The 21,234-nt window shown below is 33.3% G+C and overlaps 3 protein-coding genes, 1 long non-coding RNA gene and 1 pseudogene across 7 annotated transcripts; 1 reads left to right on the forward strand and 4 right to left on the reverse strand.

The window, feature by feature from the left end:
• Positions 1–2,749: 2,749 nt before the first annotated feature.
• On the reverse strand, positions 2,750–10,617 carry LOC146931568 (cellulose synthase-like protein D2). The gene is made up of 2 exons (XM_085703062.1): positions 9,159–10,617; positions 2,750–3,131 (listed from the first exon to the last, which is right to left on the reverse strand). The coding sequence occupies exons 1-2, from the start codon at positions 9,945–9,947 to the stop codon at positions 2,958–2,960; spliced, it is 963 nt and encodes a 320-aa protein (XP_085559188.1). The 5' UTR covers positions 9,948–10,617; the 3' UTR covers positions 2,750–2,957.
• LOC146931569 (cellulose synthase-like protein D3 pseudogene) lies at positions 9,960–10,497 on the reverse strand (annotated as a pseudogene).
• Positions 10,618–11,584: 967 nt separating the features above from the next.
• LOC146931570 (uncharacterized) lies at positions 11,585–12,079 on the forward strand. The gene is made up of 2 exons (XR_015008379.1): positions 11,585–11,665; positions 11,807–12,079. It is a non-coding gene; the product is annotated as an uncharacterized LOC146931570 (long non-coding RNA).
• Positions 12,080–13,794: 1,715 nt separating this feature from the next.
• On the reverse strand, positions 13,795–19,628 carry LOC146931571 (cellulose synthase-like protein D3). 4 transcript variants are annotated; one of them, XM_085703066.1, is made up of 4 exons: positions 19,571–19,628; positions 17,488–18,387; positions 16,199–17,006; positions 13,795–15,807 (listed from the first exon to the last, which is right to left on the reverse strand). In XM_085703066.1, the coding sequence occupies exons 2-4, from the start codon at positions 18,351–18,353 to the stop codon at positions 14,053–14,055; spliced, it is 3,429 nt and encodes a 1,142-aa protein (XP_085559192.1). In that variant the 5' UTR covers positions 18,354–18,387; positions 19,571–19,628; the 3' UTR covers positions 13,795–14,052. The 4 variants fall into 4 exon arrangements, with proteins under 4 accessions (XP_085559192.1, XP_085559189.1, XP_085559191.1 ...); XM_085703063.1 differs by lacking the exon at positions 19,571–19,628 and adding an exon at positions 19,380–19,500; XM_085703065.1 differs by lacking the exon at positions 19,571–19,628 and adding an exon at positions 19,186–19,500.
• A 593-nt stretch (positions 19,629–20,221) lies between these two features.
• LOC146931572 (uncharacterized) lies at positions 20,222–20,809 on the reverse strand. The gene has a single exon (XM_085707670.1). The coding sequence runs from the start codon at positions 20,807–20,809 to the stop codon at positions 20,222–20,224; it is 588 nt and encodes a 195-aa protein (XP_085563796.1).
• Between the last annotated feature and the right edge of the window lie 425 nt (positions 20,810–21,234).

The raw sequence follows: 21,234 nt of genomic DNA on the forward strand, positions 1-21,234 counted from the left end.
TTATAATATTTTTGTTTAAAGTAAGAAACAATTTCTTTCCATTTTTTCTATCTTTCTCAATTGATACAACGACCAAATACTATTGCAACAACGAACATATCTGCTAAGATAAATATTCTTCACTTTATCCTTTTTAACCTTAGCTTAAGTAATTTAGAGGATAAATTAGATAGTGGACTTCTCTCAATAAAAAAAGATCATCATATCACGAGCTATGATCCTCACATCGCAAGTTTTAAGTGAAAGGAAAAAGGGAAGATCACCGTCTATCTCTCTTTGTGAGATTTGGGATTGCATGGTGAGCCAGATTCCCCTAAATTTTAGGGAAACAATCGCATAGAAATAGCAGGCGCCTATGTCACCGGAAAAACACCTTTTGATGTGCAGGGGAAGTAACAAACACGATTTTGGAAGAATTAGAGTGACCATGTCCATTTGAAAGCCAATGAACCAACAACCGATGATCCTTTTATCATGTTTTCTTATTCATATCTATTTATTTATGTTTATAAAATTTGAGTAGCTAATCCTCTCTAAGCTAGGTCATGAAAGAGGAACTTCCTTGTAATTATTTGATTATGAAACTTTAATGAATTCCAGACGATTACCTTGCTATTTTATTTAGTTAATATTATGCTTAATTTATGCCTCTACGGATGTCCGTAAATTGATCTAGGTCATACCGAGCGCTAACCTTAACTTTGTTGGCTCGACTTGTTTTAATCTTTCAATTATTGATTAAATTTAGATGTAAACTAATGATAATTGTTACTTAATTAGACATTCTTAAACCTTCGAAGGATTTGGGCTTCACCAAGACATTGTTTATCCTTTAAGCCCTTGTTTGAAATTTTTCATTTGATTAAGTTTATCAAGTGCATGCCCCAGGCACCTTTTGAGTACGTATTAACTTGAAGCGCTCACATGCATCATAAAGACTCTTCATCTCCTTGTTCAAAGTTGGTTATCAATGCACGCTTCACCATCTCCGGAAATAATCGTTCCAGAATTTTTTCCTCTAGCTCGTCCCTACTGGCAATAGTTCCACTTGGCAAAGCTCTTCTAACTAGCGACATTCGAAAAAGTCGCAGTCACTTTCAATCCTCTATGATACCATCTATAAAGCAATATTAGCTAGTTTCGTAGAACTTGATAAGGCGTTTATTGGGGGTGTTGTACTGCACCTCCATCATACACATTGTCCTTCAAACTAGTTAGCACTGAATTATTTGTATCAAAGGACACCAGATGGGTTGGTTGAAATTCATGCGTAATATGTCCTTAGTTGGTCCTTTTGTCAAAACCTCCCAAGGTACATCTTGGGGTGATGGTGGTGTTGTTTGATTTGAAGCCATATCTTCTTCTTCCGTTAATTTGAGTTGCCTCACAACCTTTTGATTTGCTTGCGTAGTACTCTCAAATTCAAGATCTTGGAGAAGTTGTTTAACACGTTCCTTGTTATGCGTAAACAAAAAGATACCTTATATAGCAGTGCAGACAATCAAACATTTAGAATTGGGACTAATGCAAAAAATTGAAAAATAAATAACAATAATAGAATTAAACTAACGATAATTGTTACTTGATTTGGCATTCCTAAATTTTCAAGGGTTATGGGCTTCACCAAGACATTGGGGGGAAATAACAGTTGAAGAGAGTTAGTGACCAAGATATTGGCCTAGCTATTTTGTTCAAATTTATTAAAATCAAGTAATACCTAGTACTTACTCCCTCTGGTCACATTTATAAGTAACTTTTACTTTTTCAGATTCATTAATTAACTAATGTATCACGACTATTTATAGTCTAGATACATCGATTATTTAATGAATCTAAAAAGTGGAAAGTTGGTTATAAATGTGACCGGAGGGAGTAATTCATAGTTTGCACTTATCACGTTGAACTTATCCCTCATAATGAACGAGAAATTGAGTGAATATATGGCCTAAAGCATCTAATCAGTGCCTATTTAGGATTTTATAATTTTAATTAGTTTTTAGTGTTATTTAATCATTTTGAACCTGTAATGCTTGTTGTGGATGTTTGATGATACAAGATGATGATTAACACCGGAGATCTTGGAAGTTGCAACGTGGATTATGATGCTTTGCTGAGGATATGGAAAGATGCAATGCACTGAATCTCTAACCACGTCGTACAAAACAATACGAACTCATGGGACCATTTCTGGCAATTGCTTAAGGATTAACAATTATGAGCTGGCGCCAATGATTGGAGTACGAGGAATATAAGGGAATATGCATGGAGTAGGTAGGATAAGATAACGACAGTGATGGTTGAATATAGGCAAGTGTACCAAATCGTTTACCAAGTAATAAAGTGATGGTAAATAATTTGATACACTTGCCTATATAGGTTTCAGATTGGATGAGAAAAGTAATGGTCTAAAGGTAATCCAAATACAACTGGACGATCTGTGCAAGACAATGGAGGAAGGGTGCTTTATGGGAAGCACAAGGGAAATACTATGGGGAACATTGGAGAAGATGATATAACGTTTGACATTGAAAAATAGAAGGAAAAAGTGAATGGAATAGATCCCACAAAAGTTCTATTCCATTCCATCCATTATTTTAAAATACTCACAATGGAATGTTATTACAGATACAATTAAATTTAAATGCATTACTTTTAAAACAATCCAAACATAGCCTAAAAGACTAATATAGCGAATAGATATAAACATATAACAAATAAAATAAATGATTCCTAAACTATAAAACTTGAGTTAGCAAGTAAATAATATTTCTTGGACAGTATATCACCATCAAACATTTTTCATTCCTAAAAACAACTTTCTGGAATAAAATTCACAACACTAAAACAGTAATTCAAGTTCATTCACTATTATCACTGAGTTGTTGAGTCAAAAGGAAAAAAAATAATTAAACTCCAAAGGAAAATTGTAATAATCTGACAAAAAGAATGAGCTATCATCATGGGAACTGGAATGAACCGCCTATCTGGTCTGTACCGGCTGGTGGATTGATAGCCACCCAGAGGAGTGATATGATGATTGCTATTAGACCCGACCATACAAAAACAATGGTGGGTGTCCTCCCTCTTCTTCCCATCAAACCTTTTGCAAAAGGATAGAGATGAGCCAAGTGATGAAAGTTTTAGGGTTTAGCCATGAATTACTAGATACAAATTATAGCATATCATCAATAACAAAAAAAAAAGAACAAGAGATTGTGTACCTTTGAATTAGGTTGATGAAGGATAACCGTAGACAACGCCGACAACTATGAGAGGGGTAACTACCCTCATTCCGTCTAGCTCTAGGTTTTCTCACCAATCTTCAGAATAATTAAGCGTCTAATGGGATGACGTTTAAATAGCTAAACGGCTGAGGGCAGGGACCTCTCATTGGGCTTATCTAAATGGTCCAACCCATCACGGTCCATTTAGTAACAAAAGCCCAATCACTCAAATTCATCATATAATTAGTGCTTAACACAATAGACCATAATTTATATTATGACATCAACTTACAATAATTGATTATTGTCAATCCATAATTGATTAATTAAATAATTAATCCAACAATCTCCCACTTGGATGACAATACTCAATTACTGAAAAAATAAAAAAATTTACTTGACATAAAGAATTTAAAAATTTAAAATTACATGTATGGTCAAAGCACTAATCATTCAAAAGAGAAGTAAGCTTTAATGCTGCAGAAATTGAATCCGATAGGGAAAACAAATCATACAGATCAAAGACTCACTTTTCTAACAAACGATGAATCTATAGTGACACGTTTGAATTAAAAAGAATGTCACTAAAGAATAGCCCAAGCATTTTAAAAATGCTATAACAAACTCCCACTAACCCAAAATAACATAGACTTAATCAAATCATTATGAGTTACAATACTCATATATAAGTATGTGGTTAGTGGTTCTGCCAATGAGTTTTCAATTCCATAAAAGTCATATATCCACATAGGTATAAGAGTAGTAATTACTTATAGGGATAGCCTATAAAGAGATAGTAATTACATTTAGTCAAAGTCGATAAATGTTCTATGACATTCAATTAATCCAAGTTTTATAAAAAAATGTGACTATGAAAATCCATAAAAGTAAAATAGGAAATTCAATAATCCCCAAATTGGATTAACATAGACACGTAGTTTAAAGAAAAATATGTGGATTAATGTGGCCACTAGAATGTCAATAACAAAAGAACATTTATGATTATCTCAAATTATAAGTACCACAAGAACACAATATCATACTCGATAGGAGTATTGATATTATACATTGTACTTACTATTTATGACCTCAAAAATGTGGAATGTTGGTAAAACAGAAACACAATGTATATTTTCATGCCAAGAAGTTATTGTGCATATTCCAACAAAATTGACTTAAGCATCCAATTATGATGCTCATTGAGATCGATAGAATTTTAACATATATCTCAATATAATAGAATGAGACTAAAGTTTAAAGTCTCTTAAGCTATGCCATATTTTATAGTGTGCACAAGAGTATATGGCGATAACGACAATAATATTGTGTACACATTTCTCTTGATCTCACATATATATATATATATATATATATATATATATATATATATATATATATATATATATATATAAACAAGAGTGAGATTTCTCATTTGAGCTCATAATATATAATATTGTGTACACACTCCCACTGATCCCACATATATATAAACAAGAGTAAGTGGAATTCTCATTAGTGATCACTGATACAAAATATTATAATAATGTAATATTCAACAGTGGGATACTCAATTACTAGTGCAAGATCATCAACATAAGTGGTTATATAATTTTAGTCAATAGAGTTTCATGAACTCAACCACATATTTTGCACATGAGCATAGCAGAATTATTAACACAAGTGGTAACTCAAAGATAATATGAAACCCCATAAATACATATTTTATCAATGGCAGATATTATCAAGAATTGGGTTTCGTAGTTAACCACATATTCTGCATTTACAATTAAGGAGAACGTAAATTTTCATTTAAGAATTTTATAACACAAGATCTCCTTTTCACAATTAAAATTCCACAGAATTTTATAAACATAGTAACCGTTATATGACAGAGTATGATGATTATATAAAAAATTTATCATCATACGAGTGAGATGAGTCTCTAAAAATAGGATATAAGACTCTGTTCACAATTTTAATAACTCACTCAAAACTCAAACGCTACAATTATACTTACACAAATTTGAGAAACAATTAGGTTACAAGCAGCGGAAATACACAAGACTTATATTTTATTATTATTGAGGATATAAGAGAAAATAGTCATAAGCTTCCATAAGTATTAAAGAATAGCAATAACATAATTAATATCCTCAATATAAGTCTCTATTTCATATCTAAAATATGAAAACAAATAAATATATTTGTTTATGAGATATAGTTAGTTGACATGTAGAATTTTTCTCACTTGTTGAAGAATGATAGTTAAACTATCTTACCCACAAAAGGATGATTATGTTAAGTAATGTCATACCGATAGGGTATGTCCATCACGTTACAAAATACATAGCAATGATTCTCCCACTTGATAGAGAATAGACAACGATAGTTGAATTAAAAAGGTTTGAAAGATATTTTAAATAAAATATTCAACTATTTCTCTATCACAAAATGATATGTTAAGTAACGTCACACCGATAGGGTATGTCCGTCACTCACATATCAAAGGGATAGTAGCAATCCGATATATTTATATATATATAAAAAACACATTTAGGTAGAAATTTAATTCAAAATGTAATAATATTGGATTGCAAAATTTATACAATTTTCTACATGTCTTTTAACAAAGTAACTTACTTATATTAATCTCATTCAAGGATCTTAACGATAATAAGTAAGAACTATATCATCACAATGTACCATTCTTATGTCTTACAAAATTTAAACATTGATAGAGTATTCTAATTATAATTGACATAAGTATAAACATTTTAGGTACATTGAATAATAACAATTATATTAATAACAACACACCGATAGGGTATGACTGTTACCAATATAATGTTAATCTATTTAACAAAATTTGCATAATTGTACTCACGATAGGTGAGATTACAATTATACAAATAAATAATGTTTATGCTTAAGAGAATATGATACAATAATATCATGCATAAACAATTATACTTAAATTTACTCAACTTCGGTCATATTCAAATGATAGAAAAATGTGCTTAACAATATTTTAAATTAGCACATCATAAATATGACTTTAGAATTTCTTTTATATGAAGTAGTATAATAACAAAAGTTGTTATTTGGAATAGAAGTGTGTCAAATAGTTTTCTAATTTATCCAGAAAAGAACTCTTAGAATAAAATTTTTCAATACTCCCAATATAAATTAGAAAAAACACAAATACAAAATGGAGCATTATAGTAAGAAAATAGTATATAACAACAGAGTTCTGTTTAGAATATTCTGAAAAAGGATTTCACTTCTATATATGATATCATAATTGCACAACAAAAGAGAAGAAGAACTAAATTTCTTCATATGTGCAATAATAAGCAATAAGTCACAAGAGGATAAAATAATTAAATAACAACTTACCTCGTAGAGTGTGACATTCATCCTTATACTTAGAGCCACTGAATTTTGATGACTTAACGAGAATATCTTATAATATAGTCATCTCAAAAATATTCATCAATAGAGAATAAGCAATTATAAATAAGCATATGTGAGACTCTAATTATAAATCAATATGATTTATATAAGAATTCAGATGTAAGGATGATACATATTTCAAAAAATTGCCTCCATTCTTAATAAGTTGTTTTGATAATAGTTAACAGATAAACAACAAAGAGGCTTACAAATTTTAATTCATCATTATAATTTTAGCATAAAAAATGCAATAATGCATTATTTACTATATACAAAAATACATAGTTTAACATAATTGTGATCCAAATATTTAATTGCGACAAGACACACTAATAGTATTTATCACAAAATTTAGAGTAATAAATTACGGGTCTAGATTAGAGAGAATAGCAGAAAGCATAATGTATATTAAAGAGAAATATGTCAATATTATATTCAATTAATATAAATGACATATATATAGAACTCACTATACTCATTTTGAAAACAAAATATTATGAGGACCCTTAAAAACAATTTGTGACAAGAATCAAAGACAAGTGTCTTAGTTTAAATATGTTGCCAAAAGAATGATCAATTAGTGAACTTTGGATCTTTATGCTAAGACAATATGAATTCAAGAATATCTTACATTACAATATTTATAATGCCAAGAATATTTAAAATCGTAAAATATAAATTAATTATACTTGGCATTAAAATTAACAAAATTGAGCCTTCTATAAATTCACAATAGTAAATATAAGAGAGAATTTTCAAAAAACAGTTTAAGCTCAAATATTGAGAATACATGATTTGAAATAAATTATTCTCAATTTAATCGATATATGATCTTTTCAAGATTTGACAAAATTTTGAAATCCATGCATCAAAAAAATACAATATCAACAATTCTCAAAAATATATTAGTTTATACAAGATATTTGAGACAATAATATAAGACAGAGTCTAAAGATTCTTCACAATACTAACACTTTAAAAGAATAATTTACATAAGTGTTATATTTTAGACTCAAATCTAAAGAATGCATGATTTAAAAGAACATATGATTTTCATATCAATTTACATCAAAATTTAGAGATTTCAAAAATAGTTTAAATCCCAAATTTTAAGGGTATAAAATAAATCAAATCTTCCGAATATTTTGGGTACAAGATAAATTATATTTATATCCCAAAATAATATAATATTGACTAGTTAATTAGGGATGTAAAATTCCTCATTGACACATCAATCCCAAGTTTGAGAGGGTAAAATTTCTCAAAAATGTCAATCAAGAATAAGGAATATCCATGTAATTTTCACACAACCAAAATGTGAGAATATAATTTAATTATCCCCAAATAATATCATATAAAATATTTATACGTGTCAAATAAATGTGCCAAAATTATAAGAATAGTAAACAACTTATTTGGCATTTAAAGCGAATAAAGTTTGGAACTTTAGAAAATGGCACGCGCTAACACATGTCTGGGTTTTCCATCAAGTTTTTTTTTTTTTACCCGGTTTGCAAAGAAAACGGGTCGAAACGACCCGAATTGGACCCGACCCGATCTCATATTCCAGCAACGTAACGCAGCAGTTTTAAAAAAAAAGGTTTTGATCGCGAGTCAGAAAACAGAAGGATTTCACATCAATTTCATAAATTTGTCGAATAAAATTTTAGATCAAAATTGGAATTCTTTGTACCAAAAGGACGAATACGTTGAATTCAGAATTCACAGCATAAACATATGTTTATATCACAACTTTGAGTTTCAAAGGAAAACGTAAGTAAATTCTCTCCTTTAATTTATATTTGCATAAGAGAGAATTACGACAAACATAGCAAGAGAGTTACGACAAACAGATTGATCTCCTCACACAAAATAAGTTTTATTCAACCATATACAATTAAACCCTAGATCAAACTTTAAACAAGAATTTTAATATTAAAATTTGATCTAATAAGAACATGATTAGAATGATTCCACAAAAACAATAGAATACGATGATAGCCATAATATGTATCTATTTGGCTCTGATACCAATTGATGAAAGTTTTAGGGTTTAGCCATGAATTACTAGATACAAATTATAGCATATCATCAATAACAAAAAAAAAGAACAAGAGATTGTGTACCTTTGAATTAGGTTGATGAAGGATAACCGTAGACAACGCCGACAACTATGAGAGGGGTAACTACCCTCATTCCGTCTAGCTCTAGGTTTTCTCACCAATCTTCAGAATAATTAACCGTCTAATGGGATGACGTTTAAATAGCTAAACGGCTGAGGGCAGGGACCTCTCATTGGGCTTATCTAAATGGTCCAACCCATCACGGTCCATTTAGTAACAAAAGCCCAATCACTCAAATTCATCATATAATTAGTGCTTAACACAATAGACCATAATTTATATTATGACATCAACTTACAATAATTGATTATTGTCAATCCATAATTGATTAATTAAATAATTAATCCAACACCAAGTCCCAGAAACTGAAGAAAACACCTCCTAGTAACCGGCTCCACTGTGGTATGGTACTGTATATGATTCTGCTAACTCCAACAGCTATTCCTATTAAGTTCACCATCATGATTACAATTGGTGGTATCATAAGGGATGACCATTTGACAATATACAGATCAGCATACTCGTCGTCAACATCATCACCGCCAGATTTTGAAGTCAAGGTGAATGAGATTTCAATGCCTGCAACGACTTTGAGTAAACCTTGAAGCACGGCAGCTAGATGTGCACTAGTCCCTCCAATGAACCAAAACTGCTCATTTCTCCACCATTCTTCCAGCTCAATTCCTGGCCACTTAATTTCAAGCACAGCAAGAATGCACAGTGTCACAGTAATAGCCAAGAGGTAAGCCAAAAAAGTGACATCGAGAGTTTGGACAATGAACTGTCCAGATAAGAGGGACAGTGCAGGCAGGAAGCAATAGACAATAAGAAAAAACGAAGTGAATGGATAAATTCCAACATTAAGGTATGCTATCCTCTGAAGAAATTTCATTCTTCGGGTGGCCATAATTGCATTGTTTTTAGAGAAGAATATCTCAACTGAGCCAGTAGCCCATCTAAGAACCTGATGCAACCTATCCGTGAGATTGATGGGAGCAGTTCCGCGGAAGGCGTCACATTTAGTTACGCAGTAAACTGACTTCCATCCTCTATTATGCATCCTATAACCAGTGACCACATCCTCAGTAACTGATCCATTGATCCATCCAACACGCTGTCCCCACTCCCCACTCAGTCTTGTCCTCATACCAACATGAAATCACACTGATGGCTTCTGCCACAGTTGATGCATCAAGCAGCTCACGAGGTATAGTGAGAGCACCAGGAGGTCGTCCATTTTTCACAGCAGGATGATCAGCAAGTGGCCTACCTTGGAACTGTGCCACTGGAATTGAGTCAATAAGGATATTTGAGTTCCCAAATTTCTTCGAGAATTGTGAAAGATTCATCTCTTCATCATCAGAGTCGTCACCAATCCTTAGTGCCCTGTTCTCTTCTGAGGTGTTGGCATGCTTCTTCTTATTACGCCCAAAGCAACAACTACAGAAAGATGCGCGGTCTTCTTTGGCGCGTGGAGGATCAAAACCATAAAGAGCAAACCTTCTAAACAGACAGCCGGTTCCTACATAGACTGGGCCTTGAAGTCCATCAAGGGCTCTCATGTTAACATCAAAGAAGACAGTGTTGTGATTAGCATATCTATCAGAGGGATCAATACCCTCAAACCTTTGAGGGAATTGGACATAGCAGAGGCGATCGCCACCACGATCCATCATAAAGCACATACCTTCCCTCATTGCTTTGGAGTTATATATATAGTGATCACAGTCGAGGTTAAGTATAAAAGGACCGTTGGACATGACAGCCGAGGCTCTAACCAATGCATTCATGGCCCCAACTTTTTTGTTGTGATCGTAACCTGGACGTTTCTCTCTAGCTTTGGAGATGCCTGACACACTGACGATCATCCGGGATGTGGTGCATATAGCTGATGATATTGTGGCCAGGCAAGCCGAGATGACTAAAGAGGAGATTGTCCAGGAGGTGATGCGGATAGCCGGTACTGGTCGCCCTGCCCTTACGTATCAAATTGCCAGGCGGCACAGGGGGCCGAGGCATGCTAGGCAACAGGGTTGATTATGATTAGGCTTTTTTTATGTACTTTTTGACTGTGATGTATAATTATGACATGTTCCGTACATTTTGGTATTTCTATGACATTTTCCGACATACCTCTATATTATTTCTTGCGTTTTAATTTTATCTGTTAAATATTATTTTGTACTACGTTTTAATTTCCCGACATATCCTGGTTCTTTACGTTAATTTGCAATTGGATGCAAAAATAGGAAAAATTCTCCTGGATAACCAGTGCAGAGTGCAGACAGCACTGGTCAAGTTTACTGGTGTCAACGACAGTTAACTGCCGCTGGTGCCAGCGGTTGTTAACTGCCGGCGTATCATTGAGTGGTTGTTAACAACCGCTGGGGGCATTTTAGTATTTTACTTATGTCAATAGGAAGTTTTTATTGTCAGAAAAGCAATTTTCAAAGTGTTAAGCTTAAACGTAAGTATTGCAAATATAGATAGGCCTTGTGGATAAACTAGTTTAAATTTTACGATTGATAAACTTATAAAAATATGTATATTTATTTTTAGTAAAAATATTAATTATTATTTTGATTGATATAAATATATTACAATAATTTTTTTACATGCAAAATAAATATAATATTTATATTTAAGGTATCAAATTAAAATAATCTTTTGAGAGAACATTAAAATAGTCAATATCTACCAACTTTTTTTTTGAAAATAGTTAATACAGTCAAAATATGGTCTCAAAATATGTTTATATAAATAGACATCCATAAAATATAATATGCTATATGTACAAGATGGACACTCGAAGGATATTTACTCTCACAATGATATTCTTATTGGCTTTCTTCATCATTGCATCAGGTTTGAAATTTGTGGACTAATTTTCTTTGTTTCATGTTGTGATATATACTAGAAAAAAAAATTTACGCTTTATATACATATATATTATATATACATACAAATAATATGGATCTTATATCTATATATTGTTTGTGTATGCAGATATATGCATGAAATCAGAAGGAAGAGACACTGGTATTCCATGTCAAAGACCTGGAGATTGTTATAAAGTATGTAAACCGTTGGGAGAAAATTATTGTTGTATTAACTACAAGTGTGAATGCCATTACGGACCACCGCCCAGCTGCAGATAGTATTTGCAGTTGATAACCATTACTCAATATGATGTAAGCATCATGTATGGATGAGAATAATATGTACTCCAGTAATGAATAAAAGGGTAATAATAAAAAACACATATTTTATTTCTTATTATAGTATTTTTGTTTAAAGTAATAAACAATTTTCTTCCATTTTTTCTATCTTTCTCAATTGATACAACGACCAATATTATTGCAACAACGAGCGTATTTGCTAAGGTAAATATTCTTCACCTTATCCTTTTTCACCATAGGTTAAGTAATTTAAAGGATAAATTAGATAGTGGACTTCTCTCAATAAAAAAAAAAAAAAGATCCTCGTATCGCAAGTTTTAGTGAAAAGCAGATGGGGAGCTCACTGTCTATATGTCTTTGTGAGATTTGGGCTTGCATGGTGAGACAGATTCCTCTAAATTTTAGGGAAACAATTACATATAAATACCACGCATCTATGTCATTAGGAAAACAGCAAACACCTTTTGATGAGCAGGCGAAGCAACAAACACGATTTTGGAAGAATTAGAGTGCCCAGATCCATTCGAAAGCAAATGAACCAACAACCGATGATCATTTTATCATGTTTTCGTATTCATATCTATTTGTTAATGTATATAAACTAGCTAATCCTCTCTAGGGTGGGTCATGAAAGAGGAACTTCCCTCTAATTATTTGATTATGAAACTTTTAACCATTCTATGAATTCCAATCGATTACCTTACTATTTAATTCAGTTAATATTATGCTTAATGCCTTTTATGCCTATCCGGTTGTTCATAAATTGATCTAGGTCATAACGAGCACTAACCTTATAACTTTGTTGGCTCGACTTGTTTTAATCTTTCAATTATTGATTAGATTTAGACGTAAACTAATGATAATTCGGTAAAAAGAAATCTGAAGATATATTCTAAATTTTGAATTCTTATTTTCTAATTCTGAAAATAAATGTCCAGACTTTTTAAATTGTTTTAAAAAAATTATAAAAAATCTATTTAATTTAGAAAGAAAATCTGAAGATAAATTTCCTGTTTTTTTTTTTTTGAAAAATATTATCTAACTTTTTGTTTTTTTATTTATGAAAATTAATTTCCAGAATTTGTTTTCCAAAAAAAATACTTCTTAATTTAAAAAAAAAATCTTTCTAGAATTATTTTATGAAAATACTTTTTCAAAATCTGTTTTTTTATTTCAAATTTGTACTTTTTCTAATTTTCTAGTTTTTTTTTTTTTTAATTTTGAAAAATAATTTACTGAATTTTTTTAGAAAAAAAAATCCGATTTTTTTATTTCGATTTGTTTATTTCAAAAATTAATTAAAATGCCACGTCAACACTTTAATTGGGCCCATAGACCATTTTAAAAATTAAAATTTGTTGCAAGGACGTATTTCAATTTTTTTGTTTTACAAGGACCAAAAGCCAAATGCAAGATACTTGCTGGAACCAGTCATATATTTAAATCTTTATATATTGAAGAATTGTTGAATCCACAAAAATATGAAATCAGTGCATGTTGTTTGTTGCAACCTAAATGATTTCGGATTATATAATCCAAAATAGGTTGGAAGGTAATCCAAAGACAACGGGACGATCTGTGCAAGACAATGGAAGAAGGGTGCTTTATGGGAAGGACAAGGGAAATACTATGGGGAACGTTGGAGAAGATGATGTAATGTTTGACATTGAAAAATAGAAGGAAAAAGGGAATGGAATAGATCTCATCAAAGTTCCATCCCATTCCATCCATTATTTTAAAACAATCCAAACATTTAACATAGCCTAAAGACTAATATAGCGAATTAGAGAATAGATATAAACATATAACAAATAATTATAACAAATAAAATAAATGATTCCTAAATTATAAAACTTGAGTCAGCAAGTAAATAATAAATATTTCTTGGACAATAAATCACCATCAAACATTTTTCATTCCTAAAAACAACTTTCTGGAATAAAATTCACAACACTAAAACAGTGATTCAAGTTCATTCACTATTATCACTGAGTTGTTGAGTCAAAAGGGAAAAAAAAAAAATTAAACTCCAAAGGAAAATTGTAATAATCTGACAAAAAGAATGAGCTATCATCATGGGAATTGGAATGAACCGCCTATCTGGTCTGTACCGGCTGGTGGATTGATAGCCACCCAGAGGAGTGATATGATGATTGCTATTAGACCCGACCATACAAAAACAATGGTGGGTGTCCTCCCTCTTCTTCCCATCAAACCTTTTGCAAAAGGATAGAGATGAGCCAAGACCCAAAAGCTGAAGAAAACACCGCCTAGTAAACGGCTCCACTGTGGTATGGTACTGTATATGGTTCTGCTAACTCCGACAGCTATTCCTATCAAGTTCACCATCATGATTACAATTGGCGGTATCATAAGGGATGACCATTTGACAATATACAGATCAGCATACTCGTCGTCAACATCATCACCGCCAGATTTTGAAGTCAAGGTGAATGAGATTTCAATGCCTGCAACGACTTTGAGTAAACCTTGAAGCACGGCAGCTAGATGTGCACTAGTCCCTCCAATCAACCAAAACTGCTCATTTCTCCACCATTCTTCCAGCTCAATTCCTGACCACTTAATTTCAAGCACAGCAAGAATGCACAGTGTCACAGTAATAGCCAAGAGGTAAGCCAAAAAAGTGACATCGAGTGTTTGGACAATGAACTGTCCAGAGAAGAGGGACAGTGCAGGCAGGAAGCAATAGACAATAAGAAAAAATGAAGTGAATGGATAAATTCCAACATTAAGGTATGCTATCCTCTGAAGAAATTTCATTCTTCGGGTGGCCATAATTGCATTGTTTTTAGAGAAGAATATCTCAACTGAGCCAGTAGCCCATCTAAGAACCTGATGCAACCTATCAGTGAGATTGATGGGAGCAGTTCCGCGGAAGGCGTCGCGTTTAGTTACGCAGTAAACTGACTTCCATCCTCTATTATGCATCCTATAACCAGTGACCACATCCTCAGTAACTGATCCATAGATCCATCCAACACGCTGTCCCCACTCAGTCTTGTCCTCATACCAACATGAAATCACACTGATGGCTTCTGCCACAGTTGATGCATCAAGCAGCTCACGAGGTATAGTGAGAGCACCAGGAGGTCGTCCATTTTTCACAGCAGGATGATCAGCAAGTGGCCTACCTTGGAACTGTGCCACTGGAATTGAGTCAATAAGGATATTTGAGTTCCCAAATTTCTTCGAGAATTGTGAAAGATTCATCTCTTCATCATCAGAGTCGTCACCCATCCTTAGTGCCCTGTTCTCTTCTGAGGTGTTGGCATGCTTCTTCTTATTACGCCCAAAGCAACAACTACAGAAAGATGCGCGGTCTTCTTTGGCGCGTGGAGGATCAAAACCATAAAGAGCAAACCTTCTAAACAGACAGCCGGTTCCTACATAGACTGGGCCTTGAAGTCCATCAAGGGCTCTCATGTTAACATCAAAGAAGACGGTGTTGTGATTAGCATATCTATCAGAGGGATCAATACCCTCAAACCTTTGAGGGAATTGGACATAGCAGAGGCGATCGCCACCACGATCCATCATAAAGCACATACCTTCCCTCATTGCTTTGGAGTTATATATATAGTGATCACAGTCGAGGTTAAGTATAAAAGGACCGTTGGACATGACAGCCGAGGCTCTAACCAATGCATTCATGGCCCCAGCTTTTTTGTTGTGATCGTAACCTGGACGTTTCTCTCTAGAAACATAAACAAGAAGGGGAAGACGGATATCAACATCGGTCAGGTCAATAAGCTTTGCATCATCAGCATTTCCAATAAGAGGTTCGTCACTTGGAGGTTTCAACATCACCTGCAAAATATCATTCATCAGATATTCATTCTAGGACCAACTTAGCTTTTTTTTTAAAAAAAAAAAAAAGTCTGCAATCACAATCTGGGCCGCGACATCAACGTTTTTATATTGATGTCTTTGCAACTGCGACCGCAATGGATTGCATAAGCCGCATTTAACAGATTCAATGGATTAAACCAGATAACAAGTCTGGAAGAAAATAATATATCGGCAATAAAAGAGTTTATACATAAAATCTCTTCCCTTCAATAGAATTGGACATAAATAGATGTGAGAAAATGGAGGAAAAAAATCGAATCTTGATTTATATTACTAATTCTCTAACTGATTTTTTTTTTTATAATTTCATAGATAGCAGCAGCAATTTCAAAAGTTTACTACTTAGTACCTGAATTATGCCAGCATGGTCACCCCTTGAGTGCTCAGGTGAAGTGTTCAACCAAGTCCCTGGCCAATGAGATCCATCAGCCATCCATGTTGCTTTTTGAACCTTTATAGGCTCAACAGGTTCATCACCCCTATTTTGTCTCTGATGTTTCATGGCCTTGATTTCCTCTCTTGCGTGAAAAGCATCTGACCTGCGACGGATAGAGTCGGGCAAACCATTGATTCTGACCTTGAACTCATCATACTCACGCTTCAACCTTCTACGATCCTTCACGAAATCAGGTTTCACTTTGTTTTTGTAAGGATCTCTCTTTAAGCTGAAGTATGATTCAGGATTCCTAGGCTCGATATCATGTTTGCGGCAGAATGGAACCCAGTTATTAGCAAAGCTAGCAGCCTCGGCCATTGCCTCAAAAGTTAAAAGTGCACCTCCATCATCAGAAACATAGCAAGAAAGCTTCTCAACTGGATAGTCAGCAGCTAAAATCGACAAGATGGTGTTTGCTGTGACAAGTGGTGGTTCTTTCTCAGGATCAGCAGTTGAAACAAAGATATCTATGCCTGGAAGATCAGACTTTCCTGTAGGATTGTTAGGACTTGGTGATTCAAATTTTTCCTTCAGAACATTAAGATCTGTAGAACGATTTACTGGGCATAGCTTGGGCAGTTGATCAAGAAGCCAAGAGAAAGCAAACCATAATTCACAAACTATAGACATGCCCCATAACCAGACTGCATCCGTATTTTTATGTGTGACCCTCCAGTGCAGGAACAACACAAGAGCAACCAAACGGATAAAAATGATGAGACTGTAACAGAAAGAAAGGTAATTGTCAGAACACACATGCGGCATTCAACTTTCAAGTCAATGACTAAATTGCATTGTTGAACCTTATAATTAAAAGCAGTACATAAAACAAGCTGATATAATATGGTAAATTTAATAGTGTTATTGAAGACTACACAATCAAATGCAAGATCTAATAAACATATGCAAACCAGATTGCTTCTCCAAAATCATCTCAATCAGCCCTAAAACTTCCATCCAATTTCCATTCTTCTATTATTTTCAATATATAATGACAAAAGCATTTAAATTAAGAAACGAAAGAGAGAAGAGAAAAACTTATATCCATCATTTTTTTAAAGTTTCAGACATAATAGATTGCATTCAAATTGGTCAAATACAGTGAAGCCAAAATGAAACATAAAAATGGATTTATGATTATTAAAAAATACATTATTTATTGAAAAAGAAAAAAAAGCATCTAATAAAAAGAGGCTTCGTACCGATATGGGCTGAGAACAGCAGCAGGTATCTTCAACTTCCTTGTTAGTGGCCTCCATGGTCGGCTCATCAATTCAGTTGGCTCAGAAACATCACCATCTTTTCCATTTCCAAAATCCCCTTCCTTTGGCCATATTGCATTGCCATAACCATATGTCCCCTTTGTTTCAAACAACCATCGATTGTGATCAAAGTCTCCAGTTTGACTTCTCATCAGCGCAGACTTTGTCGATTTCATCAAGGACAATCTCCTCTCCATTTTAGACCCCCCATTTGGTGGAGGAAGTGGAAGTGGCCCTCCATTATTCACAGCCACTTCATCAAGTTCTGTGTTCTTATATGGCTCTTTGCATCCTGGGCACATCCCATCTCCTATTTTCACTGCATCTATATAGCAATCTCTACATATCTTATAATCACACTCACAGGGAAGAATGTCGTCACCACGTTCATCACTCATCACCTTAGAATCACAGCCAGGAATAGCACATTTCGACCCTTTTGCACCAGCCATCTGTGGATGATTTACTTCAGATTCTGTAACTTTATCCATTAGATGTGCACGGGTAATACTGTTAAATCCTCCAGTGAATAGAGAACTTGAAACATACTGCTCCTCAACTTTCTGCGAGATTGAGGTATCCATAGGTTGGTTATCCGGAGTGGGTGGTAAGTGCACTGTATAGTTCATGAAGTCATTACTTCCTAGCTCGCTATCAAGATCATCTCTGGAGTAACTGATGTATCGACCGGATGAAGTTCTTCGGCCAAATGTTACGGTTGGATGTAAGGGAGGCTTCTGTGCTTCAGATACATCAGAAGATGTTGACAAAGATGATCTGCTCATTTGTAATGATTTCGGCTTCATATCCGAGGTCAAAGATTGATCCTAAATTAATATCCTGCAATTCAAAAATTTAACACATCAGATCTTCATCAACATTGCAATTAACTTTATGCCCCACCTCAGGAACAAACACTTACATAAAGTTAAAAGACTACAACCAAAGTTCAAAAGTGAATCTAAAGTTGAAAATCAATACCTCAAAAGTATTATAATAAGAGAGAGAAATATTTAAAGGAATTATTCCAAAACATACAAACACACATCATTCAAGTCTCAATCAATTGTAAGCTTCTGAAATTCGGTCAAAAATTTCATTATTCAAAATAAGAATATAACCAGTTAGTGATTTGGAGATTCCTCAACATCTTTTTAACACAGATGCACAGAAGAAACAAAGCACTACTTGATCTAAGTAAAGTTTTGAAGAATTTACAAAAAAAATTGCATCAGCTTGGTTGATATAACAGAGAAAAAACAATGAAACTATAGGAAAAGAAGAGACAAATCTTCTAAACAATAAAAGACAAAAGATTGATTCACCTCAATTTGAACAACACAGATTCAGACAATCAACTAATGAACAACACAAGATCCAAAACAGCTTATTTCGATTCTCATTCTCAAAATTTCTGAGCTAACAAATCAACTAGAAAAACTCAAAGTAGGATCTTATTCAAGCAAAAAAAATTCAATCCTTCATAGATGACTCTTGGTCACAACCAAGAAGAAAACAGAATGAAGAAAAAAAAAACACTTAATTTGTGCTTAAGTTGAAAAAGTGAAACCCCTTTTGACTTCACTACATTGCTTCAAAATCTAAAACCCCACAAAAAAAAAACTTTTTTTTTCTCACCGTGATTATCGGCAACTATTCAATCAACCAATCATGTGCAAGGAAGTAATGAACCACTATCACAAAAAGTTCATAACTAAGCTAAATCAGAATGAAAAACGAAATTTTGAAAACACCCCACTAAAATAAAGCATGATTAAGAAAAAGGGGTTAAGCAAAATTAAGCTGAAAAATGAGTTGGTGAAGAAGCTTACTTGTGTTAATGATTTATGAAAGGTGAATGAGAGTGAGTTTGAGATCTATGTGTGAAAAGGGATAATTGAAGTAATATAAGAAAAAAACATGACTAGTTCAAAAAGAAAGAGTATTGAAAATGAAATGTTGAAGTAGAAAAGAGTGTTATATAAGAAGTGGTCTGGTCTCATATACAAGTTCCAACTGTCACCTTTGCAAGACACGCTGAAAGACAGACAGAGAACGAGTAATCTTCGGCGTCACCAAAACTACAAGCACTACCGGCCAGCCAAGATTTATGCCTCACACTTCTTTCCCTAAATTTATTTATTCTTTCATTAAAATTGTTTCAATTTTTTTTTAAGACTAAATATTCATTTTTTTAGTTAAATTATGGGACTAATTGTAACAAAAAAAATATATATTTATGGGACTAATATGAAAAATAATTATATGTCGACGCAGTATACTAGTATTTATTTTGGAGGTAGAAAATATTCTATACACGGTATAAATATACGAACATTTATCATACAATTAATTTCCTTTCAAAAAAAAATCGTACAATTAATTTAAAACTATCGTGATTTGATTCATTCCTTAAAATTAATGATCTTTTGGGGTTAAAATTTAATGATTTTTTTATGCATAATGCTTAATGACACGACACTTGATGTCGTCAAATACACACGACCTGTGTATTCCATTATACGCTATTTCAGTTTTAAAAATTTATTTAATTAAAATTTGATTTAAAGAAATTCAGGGTTGCCACGTACATCTCGTACAATGTCGTGTGGCAGAAAAGGTCGTGCACTATAGCAGTGCTCTTTTTTTTTTTTTTTTTTGAGGGAAATAAAGCTTAAAGCATATCATTAATCAAAATGTGTTCAATACAATATGATATTTCATACAAAACTTGGGAACTAGCTGATAATGTGACCTCCTTAGCTAAAGCGTGGGCTGCCTCATTTGCTTGTCTCCGTACAAACTCCACCTTAGAGTTTTCATAAAAATTCCTAAAAAGAGATCGACAATTTTGAATGATATCTCCGAATTCAGTCCCATCATGTTTTGTCGATAAGAAATTATCAACAACCTTCTTCGCATCCAACTCAAAATCTATTGGACCAAGATTAAGTTCATGAACCCATTCTAAAGCCGAAAGTAAACCGAGTGCTTCTCCTATATGAACTTCACATAACGGACTAATCCAATCAGTTTTAACTAAGACAAAAGCTCCTGAGTCATCTCTTAAACATATACCTATTCCTACCTTGTTCAAATGCCTGGAAAAGGAAGCGTCAATATTGCATTTATATCTACCTTCAGCTGGCTTCTTCCACTTTGAGTTATCAATAATGTTTGGCATTCTTAAAGGTTGTTGCTGGTATGATTTAGCTGCTCTCCAATCTTGTAACAGAGTTTTTGCACGTTCCATGACAAACATTTGCGCATCAGCCACATCATTCCATATCTTGTTATTCCGTTGCTTCCAAATACTCCAAATAATACAGCAGAACAGTGCTGCATCATCGCCATTTAACAGGTGCAGCAGCTGGAAAATAATACCAGCAGTGCTCTTTTTTTATTTATCCAGAGAGATTTACTTACTTAAGATGTTAAAATGGAACTTAAATTACCAAAACACACTTTCTAACTAGCACAAGTAGTGCTAGAATAGAAAGCAAAAGAGTTTACAACAAAACATAAAAGAAAGGCAAAACAAGAAAACATTAACAACTACATGCCAATGCCTAGATAAACCAAAGGGTTAAGCCACCGACAATGATAACTATAAGCAAAATTCCATGTCTTGCCTTCAACCATCAAAAGGAAAGTAGCTTAACGTTGTCAACCATTTCAGAAAGAGAA

This window comes from Medicago sativa, chromosome 4, assembly GCF_051527215.1.
Source record: "Medicago sativa cultivar Bolivia chromosome 4, Bolivia_mono, whole genome shotgun sequence".
NCBI classification, from domain to species: Eukaryota; Viridiplantae; Streptophyta; class Magnoliopsida; order Fabales; family Fabaceae; genus Medicago; species Medicago sativa.